Source organism: Carcharodon carcharias, chromosome 3 (assembly GCF_017639515.1).
Source record: "Carcharodon carcharias isolate sCarCar2 chromosome 3, sCarCar2.pri, whole genome shotgun sequence".
NCBI classification, from domain to species: Eukaryota; Metazoa; Chordata; class Chondrichthyes; order Lamniformes; family Lamnidae; genus Carcharodon; species Carcharodon carcharias.
The window spans coordinates 72,346,336-72,356,395 of NC_054469.1; the positions used below are offsets into that span (position 1 = coordinate 72,346,336).

The following is a 10,060-nucleotide window of genomic DNA, read 5'->3' on the forward strand; positions in this document are numbered from 1 at the left end:
TTGTTATAGGTATTTGAGGAAGTGATTTTTATTCGTGCATATTTTATATATTTGTATATGTTGGTTAATAATGTATGCACTACACTGGAAGCTTGAGAATGAATTCATCTGGTTAGTAAAAATGTTAATTGTCTGAAACTTTAACAGTTGCTTCATATTTTTTTCTCTTTTACTTTTTAGCCAACAAGCCCTAAATTCGGAAAAGCTGACTCCTATGAAAAATTAGAAAAACTAGGCGAAGGGTCCTATGCCACAGTGTACAAGGGAAAAAGCAAGTGAGTGTTCTGCCATTCTATCAGCGTTTAAGTGGACGGTATTCTAGGGTTTCAGCTCTGGCACAATCGTTAGTACTCTTACCTTTGAATCAAGATATTACGGATTCAGAACTAGGCTAACATTTCAGGACAGCATTGAGAGAGTGCTGCACTGTCAAGAGTTTGTCTTTTGGCGAGGCGTTAAACTGAGGTTTTGTTCAGCCCTTTGGGTGGACATAAAATGCCATGGCACTATTTTGACGAAGAGTAGTAAACTTATCCCTGATGTTCCTGCCGATATATACTCCTCAATCAACATCACTAAACCTGGTCATTGTATTACTGTTGTTTGTGGGACCTTGCTGTATGCAAATTGGTTGCCATGTTTCCAGCAGTATAATAGTGACTACTTCCTCATTGTACAGTGCCTTGGGATATCCTGAGATCATGAAACTACTTTACAAGCATAGGCTATATAAGTGCAATTTTCTTTATCGCCGTGTAGCCTGTTGGCCCCTCCCTCCCCCCCTTTGGCTTCTACCTCCCTCCCTGGTCCGTCTTTCTCTTTTGAGTAATGGGTAATGAAGGATTTTGCAACCAGAAGGCTGTTACCAGTGGGGTATCACAGGGCTCAGTACTTGGTGCTCTTTGTAGTTTTTTATAATGATATAGACTGAAATGTAGGGGGCACGCTAAAGAAGATGGCAGATAATATAAAAGTTAGCCGTGTGGTTGACGGTGAGTTGTCTATGCGTGAAGATATATATGGTCTGGTTGGTTGAGCAGAAAAGTGGCAAATTGAATTCAATCCAGAAAAGTGAAGTAACGCATTTTTGAAGTTACAGCAAAGCAAGGGAATATACAAATAAGAGTATACTGAGTAATGCGGAGGAACAGAGGGACCTTGTAGTGTATGTCCACAGATCCTTAAAGGTAGCAGGACAATTTGATAAGGTTGTTAAGGCACATGGTATACTTCTCTTTATTAGCCGAGGCAAAGAATATAAGAACAGTGAGGTTGTTCTGGAACCGTGTACAACACTAGTTAGACTAGCTGGAGTTCTGTGTACAATTTTGGTCATCACATTATAGGAAAGATGTGATTGCACTTGAGAGGGTGCAGAGGAGATTTCCAAGGATGTTGACAGGACTGGAAAATATTAGCTATGTGGAAAGATGAGATAGGTTATGGTTGTTTTCTTTGGAAAAGAAGAGTTAGAGGGGTGACTCAATTGAGGTATATATAATTTATTGGTCTAGTGGAAGTAAATACACCTTGGCAGACGGTCAAAATCCTGGGGGCATAAATTTAAAGTAATTGGTGGAAGGCTTTTAGAGGGGATTTCAGAAAGCATCTTTTCACCCAGAGGGCAGTAGCAAACTGAAATTCATGCCTGAAAGGGTGTTGGAGGCAGGAACTCTCACTATTTATCATTTGAAAAAGCACTCAAATGTCTACTTGAAGAGCCGTGACCAAATGCAGAAAGTTGGAATTAGGTTGGGACCATCACAGACACAGTGGGCCAAGTGGCCTCCTGTATTGTAAATGTTTAATGATCCCATAGCTCTAACTTTCTAAATCACTGGTTAAACCTCAGCTGGAGTTCTGGACAGCACATTTCAGGAAAGATGTAAAACCCTTTGTGTAAATAGGGCAAGTAGGGTCAGGCAATAAATGTTGGCCTTGCCAGTGAGACATTCACAAGCTAAGAAGGAATTTATTTTTAAAAAACGGTGATTTACCAGGATGTTTCTAGGGATGAAGGGCTTCAGCTATGAGGAGAGGTTGAAAATACTAGGACGGTTCTCCTTGGAACAGACAAGTTTAAGACATGACCTAGTAAATGGTGGGTGGGGTGCTGCATCCTTTCTGGAAGTAGGTCAATAAATAAAGATTCAGAATGATTCGGGGGAAAAAGCCTAGAGAGCAGATGAGTGTTGATTTTTTTTTTACTGAATAGTCTGGATCTGGAATGCTATACCTGTAAAGGTCGTGGAAGCTAATTCCATGAATTATTAAAAAAGGAGTTAATCAGGTAAGACCATAAGATGTAGGAGCAGAAGTAGGCCATTCGGCTCATCGAGTCTGCTCCGCCATTCAATGAGATCATGGCTGATCTGATAATTCTCAACTCCACTTTCCTGCCTTTTCCCCATAACCCTCGGTTCCCTTACTGATTAAAAATCTGCTTGTCTCAGCCTTGAATGTACTTAACCCAGCCTTTACAGCTCTCTGTGGTAAAGAATAACACAGATTCACTACTCTCTGAGAGAAGATATTCCTCCTCATCTGTTTTAAATGGGCACCCCCTTACTCTGAGATTATGCCCTCTGATCCTAGACTCTTCCACAAGGGGAAACAACCTCTCAGCATCTATCCTGTCAAGCCCCCTAAGAATCTTATGTTTCCATAAGGCCACCTCTCATTCTTCTAAACTCCAATGAGTGCAGGCCCAACCAACTCAACCTCTCCTCATAAGAAAATCCCTCGATACCTGGGATCAACCTAGTGAACCTTTTCTGGACTGCCTCCAATGCCAGTATATCTTTCCTTAGATAAGGGGACCAAAACTGTTCACAGTATTCTAGGTGTGGTCTAACTAGTGCCTTGTATAGTTTTAGCAAGACTTCCCTATTTTTATTCTCCATTTTCTTTGAAATAAACACCAACATTCCTTTTGCCTTCCCTATTACCTGCTGAACTTGTGTGCTAGCTTTTTGGGATTCATGCACGAGGACCTCCAAATCCCTCTGTCTGTCTTCAGTCTTTCTCCATTTAAATAATATTTAGCTCCTCTACTCTTCCTGCCAAAGTGCATAATATCTGCCACATTTTTGCCCATTCACTTAACCTGTCTATACCCCTCTGTAGACTCTGTATCATCCTCACCACTTGCCTTCCCACCTTTTGTGTCATCTGCAAACTTGGTGAGAGTACGTTCACTTCCCTCATCAAAGTCATTAATATATATTGTAAATAATTGTGGCCCAGCACTGATCCCTGTGGCACTCCGCTAGTTAAAGATTGCCATTCCGAAAATGCCCCACCCCCCCGCCCCGTATTCCAACTCTCTCTTCTATTAGTTAGCTGGTCCTCTATCCGTGCTAATATACTACCCAGAATACCATGGGCTCTTATCTTATTAAGAAGCCTTATGTGTCGTACCTGATCGAATGCCTTTTGGTAATCCAAATATATAACATTTACTGGTTCCCCTTTATCTATCCTGCTTGTTACCCCCCTCAAAGAATTCTAATAAATTTTCCAGGCATGATTTCCCCTTCATGAAGCCATGCTGACTCTACTTGATTAGATTATGCATTCCTAAATGCGCTGTTATTACATCCTTTATAATTAACTCCAACATTTTCCCAATGACAGATGTTAAGCTAGCTGGCCTGTTTTTTGTGTCTCTCCCTTTTTGAATAAGGGTGTTACATTGGCAGTTTTCCAATCCTTTGGGACTTTTCCAGAACCTAAGGACTCTTAGAAGATTACTACCAGTGCAGCCACTATCTCTGCAGCTATTTCCTTGAATATCCTAGGATGCAACCTGACAGACCTAACAGCAACCCAACAGACTTATTGGCCTTTAGTCTCATTTAGTTTCCCTAGTCCTTTTTCCCTAGTGATAGTTATTGTATTTATTTCCTGCCCCCCCCCCCCACCTTTGCCCCATGATTATTTAGTATTTTTGGTATGCTTTTAGTGTCTTCTCCCATGAAGACTGATGCAAAGTACTTATTCAACTCCTCTGTCATTTCCTCCCCATTGTTATTTCCCCAGCCTCATTCTCTAAGGGGCCTATATTGACTTTGGCACCTCTCTTCCTTTTTATATATTTAAAGGAGCTCTTACTGTCCATTTTTTATATTACTTGCTGGTTTACCCCCAAAATTTATTTTCTCCCTCTTTATTTTTTTGGTCATCTTCTGTTGGTTTTAAAACTTTCCCAATCCTCTGGCTTACCACTAATCTTTGCCGCATTGTATGTTTTTTCTTTCACTTTGATACTATCTTTAACTTCCTTTGTTAACCATGGTTGGTTTATTCTGTTCCTACAATCCTCCTTCCTCACTGGGATATATCTTTGTTGTGAATCACGAACTATTTTCTTAAATGTCTATCATTGTTCATCAACCGTTTTTTCTGCTAAACTCATTTTTCAGTCCACTCCAGCCAACTCTGTCCTCATTCCTTAGTAATTACCCATATTTAAGTTTAGCACAGTTGTTACTGTCCCAAGTTTCTCTCACTTGAACTGAATGCTAAATTCTGCCATATTATGGTCACTGTTTCCTAGGGGATCCTTTACTCTGAAATTGTTTATTAAGCCTGCCTCATTATACATTACCAAATGCAAAATGGCCTGATCCCTGGCTGGATCCACAACATATTGTTCTAGGAAACTGTCCCAAATACACTATGAATTTTTGCTTGTGGCTAATTTGATTTTTCCAATCTACATGAAGATTTAAGTCACCCATGATTAAGGTACTGCCCTTTTTACATGCCCTCATTATCTCCTGATTTATTCTTTTGTCCTACAGTAGAGCTAATGTTCGGGGGCCTATAGACTCTCCCACCAGTCTCATCTTCTCCTTGTTATTTCTTACCTCCACCCATATGGATTCTACATCTTCCGATCCAAGATCCTTTCTTACTATCGTACTTATTGCAACTCGTACTAACAAAGCTACCCCACCATAATTTCCTTCCTGCCTGGCTCTTCGCAAAGTGACATAGTTCCCAGCTTTGATCTCCTTGTAACCACATCTCTGAAATTGCTATAAGATCATACCTATTAACCTCTATTTGTGCCATTGATTCATTTATTTTGTTCCGAATACTATGTGCGTTTAAGTAAAGAGCTATTCATTTTGGCCCTTTTACCATTTTTTCCCCCTTAGACTCTATTTGCTGATGTTTTTTTTATGTTTGTACACTCTAAACCTTCCTGTCACACTCTGGGTATAGTTAACAGTTCTTTCAATCATTTTACATCAGCATTAACTGCTAATTTTTATTATGCTGTATCATTGCCATGGTTTTTTTTCTGCCCTTTACATAGAGTTACACCAAGGCCTTGAAAGTGAAGTAATCTTGAAAAGAAGCAATAACCCTGATGCTCTAAGTTACTGTGGCAACGTGAATAAAATGTATGCCCTTCGGTTTCCCAAGCATTAAATGACCAAACCAGTAAAATAGAAGCTGTAAATAAGGTGCCGACTAAGGGTCACAATTGCCTCAGTTAACGGCAGAGGCACGTTGATGATTAGCATAATTATTTGGGTGCTGGAGAAACATGAAAAATTAGTGTGCAATTTATGGAGCTAGTGAAATCAATAAGGGATTTTGTTATGTGTAGGTGTAGAAAATTGTGAAGATGTTCTCATTTTTTCTGTCAAGTGTTGAATATAAAAATAAATTATGGTTTTGACAGTAAAGGTAAACAAAAGATTATCTTCCACATGTACATCTCATATTTCCGTACAACAGGTAAAGAAATTACAAACGGAAAAATTAATAGTCATGGGAAAGTATTTTCAGAATGCATATGATCAATCATTTGATCATGCTAAATGAAGAGAATTACCCTTGACAGTTTGATTGTAAAAGCCAGTTAAAGTTGACATAGGTTACTTTTACAAAAAGACAATTAAAATACAAAGACGTACTGTTCATCAGAGTAAAATGCATCATTTGGAAATTATAAATAATATCCAACCACAATTTTTTCATCTCTACTGCAGCACTGAAACTGGTCTAAGCAAATTCATAAATAACATCCTCTGTGACTGACCCATTGAGGCACTCATCGCCAACTCCTTACAAGCAGCAAGTCTAACTGCTCCATCTGACTCTTGCTGACCTTCATACTCAGCACAACTGTTGGGGCTAAATTTGATAATCCATCCCAGTCTATCTCACCCCTCCAAAGCCTGGCCCTATAATTCTGCCAACCAAAAATCTATTACCACCCTTCTCCACACCTCCCTCCAGAATGTCTGTTCATTTGTGAACAAGGCCTTTTCCGTTGTCATGAAGATGTGCCTTGTGCCAAATCCTGATTTTTATCCACTGGCTGGAAACCTAAAAGGAACTTTTAAAAACTCAAAGACTAAAGTGACTTGGAATGCACAGCCCAAGATGGCTAACCCCAATTTTCATTACTGTATGTTCCGCAGTTCAGTTCATTGGAGAAGAGTCAGTCCACCTGCAAAACCATCAAAGACAATGGTTTCATGGTAGTGTGAAGGACTTGTCTCCTGTCTAATTAGCAAGGCATCTATGGCAATCACCTGAGGTATTCAACTATTGGAGACTGGCAATTAAGACTAATTGCTTGGACAGTTGAACCCTGGCTAAGGTAGTTTCCAGACCTGAGGTTAATCACATCACCTTTGGAATACATGGACAATGTCTTTTTTTGTAAATTCCACTGGAAGTTGGAGGGGGATGGTCACATGACAAACCAACCCTTGTGTTTTAAGCACATGTTTTCTCAGCATAACTGAGGACAATTGGCTTAGGGAGAAGACCGAAATGGGGTCCTTTCTGCTTCCTCTTTTCTCCAACCCACCTGGTAAGCTTTGAGCCCTGTTTGCTGACTCTGATCATCTAGGGATGCCCTGCTGCAGCCAGAGATTTCTCGAAAGAATCCAACCCAGAACTACTGTCTCCCAAAGAACAACCAACTCTGTTGTCTATGCATTTAAATTGGAAGCTTAGACCCTATACTCTTACTGTTTTGTAATGGACTCTAATTTGGCCAAAAGTTGGTGCATATTATTTATGTACTGTGATTGGTTTAAGTATTGTCCGTCCCTCCCTCACTCAAGAAAACCTGTCCGATTGGTTCTTTTACAATCACAGCATGTAAACAGTTAAGTACCCACAGAATTGGCAAGTATATCCTTTCCAAACAAAAGAACCTGTTGTGTTCAAATGAGGAAAGGGCAAAGAGGGGAGCCATTCGACCCCCCCCCCGGCCAGGTCTTAATGCTATCCAGAGCTTATTGTGGATGGTTGCATTGGCCTTGATGTAAACTTGGTTGAGGGACGATGACTTGTCCGACATCCACTTCCAGTGAGCAGAAATTTCCTCCAAGTAAATACTGGGAAGACCAAAGCCATTATCCTTGGCCTTCATCACAAACTCTGTTCCCTCACTAACAACTCTTTTCCCTCTTTCTGCCTGCAGTCTGAGGCTGAATGAGACAATATGCAACAACCTTGTTTGTTTGTTTGTTTGCAACCTTATTGGTTTCTGGGATGAACTTTTGCCCACATATCCACACCATTACTAAGAGCACTTGTTTGCATCTGCATAACATCACCAACTTTGTCTGAGTGTCAGCTCATCTGCTGTTGAGCTCCTCAGCCATGCCTATGTCACCTCTAGATTTGACTATTTCAATATAACTACTCTCTCCATTCTTTTCAGATGGTAGCTGCTGAAGATGACTGTTATTCCCATTGACACCTCTTCTAGACTCATCCTTTGTTTCTTTTCTTATCCCATTGCCATCTCCTTTTGTTTTGTTGATTAATTTCTTCTGCCTTCCACTCTATCACAGACCTTCTCATTGGGTCTCCAACTCCCCCCATCTTTTCCTGCCTCTACTTGCTTAAAGCCTGTTACATCTCTAACTTATCCAGTTCTGACAGTAGGTCGGAAACATGACTTTCCTTCCTCTCTCCACAGATGCTGCCTAACCTGCTGAGACTAATTTTCATGTCCCTGATGGCTAAGTTATCTAACTCAACCGACTGGGGATTGAACCTGGAAGCTTTCTGGTTCAGTTTTATACTTGGCTAATTACCAATTGAATGGAGTGGGGTGCATTTTTATTTACACTGTGTTTCAATAATGGTTGATATGGTGCCCTTGTTTGTAAGAATTAAAAACCTGTGTGATAAACAACTGATTCTCTGAACTGCAATCACAAGACTTTATGAAAAGAGCTGGACTTTGTCCAACAGGAAAAGAGATTCTTGTAAGCCAGGTTTTGCTCTTCTGAAAAACTCTGGTATGCTAAAGTTCAATGGCTGTCACTCAGAAGGAACAATACTATAAGAATAGATTGCTATCTACCCTCTAATTTTTGTTGAAAAGCCTGATAGCTTCATTTTGTTCACAGGCTAGAAGATTGTAGGTTGTTGTATGCTTAAACAAAGAATCATGGAAATGGGTGTCAGTGATGTGTTTCTGTTATTTCTGTGCTGGCCTAAACCCATTTGCTGGCCTATAATTTAGAACCTGAACTTCAGTGGGGGAAGCTGCAAACAACGATAACTAGAGAACTCTAAAATTCTTCCTGCTGATAAACGTTTTAATGGGCTAAAATATCTGACTCACTGTGATGCCTGTGAGGTTTGAGCTGCAGTAGCTATTTTACATCTGCACAACCAGTGTTAACTCATACCCAGAATAAAGCCTGCTGTCAGCTGATTAATGGTTCCACCAGAAGTAGCTTTAAAAATGAGCTGTTAGTTAGTGGTGTATGTTACGAGCAGTGCTTCAGCTTGCATTAACCAAACAATAATGATGACAGAATGAAATGGAAAAAGGACTTTTGTTCTCTAGTCGCGCATCATTTGTACCTCCCTATGTGATCATGAAATGATCACTGATTAGCAGCTGCTTTTTTTTTTTAAAAAAAAGCCCTTTGTGGTCCAGGTTACCACATCCTCCAGAGTGGAAAAAGCACTGTATAAAAGGATCTGATTTTGGCCTCGATCCAGCCCAAGAAGAAAGTTAGTTTAGCCTTCAGGGTGCTTCTGCTTCTTTAATCGTAGTTCCCTTTTTTAATGTTCCACTGCTTGATTTCCCCCTTCAGCAGCAGCAAGCTCACTCTTGGTGTTGTTGTTAATCCTGCGGAGAGCTTGCCCGAATTAGATAATGAGACCCACACGTGAAACTGGGCTGGAGTTGGGGCAATGAGTCGAAGTCCTGTCCCAATCCTTCTCCAGTGTTAGGAGGATGCCCTGGCCAAGATTTATTTTTAAAAGTGGGAATTTAACTGAACAATCCTAATTGTATGTCCGGTGTTTTGAGAAAGACTCGAGATTGAGAGGTCTCTTGGTACTGAATTTGGGCAGAGAGAATTTGTAAGAAAATGTCTAAATGTATTAAAGTCATGTATTTAAAAAGAAACAAGAGCTAGAAGTGGTTGTATCACATTAACTTTCATGTGCAAATGGTTTATTGATTAAAAAGGGAGAGAGAATCAGTTGATCACTACAAACATTTTACTAACTCTACTGTTTGCATAGTAGAAATTCTGATTGCCGTACATTCTGTAAGTCTAAATGGATTCTGCTTAGTGACCCTAAATAAATAAACAGAATAAGCACCACATTGTGTTTCAGAGATACCCATTACCGATGGAGGGGTTTACCTTTTAGTGTCAGATTGAGATCCTCTACCATCATTGAAACTATTTTCTACCAACATATACATTTGATCTTTGTATAAATAGCTGTAGCACTTATTTATATTTTAATACTATAATTAAAAACTAATTAAAATAACTGAGAAAGCATGGATATTTGAAAATTCTGAAGTACTTTGTTTAGCAAGAGGTATCCTCTTATTTAAGGTATTTGTATTTTGTATGACTAACTGATTCTAATATTTTCTTCTTGAATCAGGGTTCATGGGAAGCTGGTGGCTTTAAAGGTAATCAGACTACAAGAGGAAGAAGGAACTCCATTCACAGCAATCAGAGAAGGTATCACACCTATTTTCCTGGAGAAAAAATACATAAAATGCCAGACTTGATGATATTATATACTCTTG

At 39.7% G+C, this 10,060-nt stretch overlaps 1 protein-coding gene across 10 annotated transcripts in view; it reads left to right on the plus strand.

The window, feature by feature from the left end:
* cdk14 (cyclin-dependent kinase 14) overlaps nt 1–10,060 on the plus strand; it is a 953,540-nt gene that overhangs the window by 212,855 nt on the left and 730,625 nt on the right. For all 10 annotated transcript variants that reach the window (XM_041183640.1, XM_041183641.1, XM_041183642.1 and 7 more), the window contains 2 exons: nt 181–275; nt 9,913–9,992. In XM_041183640.1, the coding sequence (XP_041039574.1) occupies nt 181–275; nt 9,913–9,992 (175 nt within the window). The remainder of the gene's footprint in view (nt 1–180; nt 276–9,912; nt 9,993–10,060) is intronic.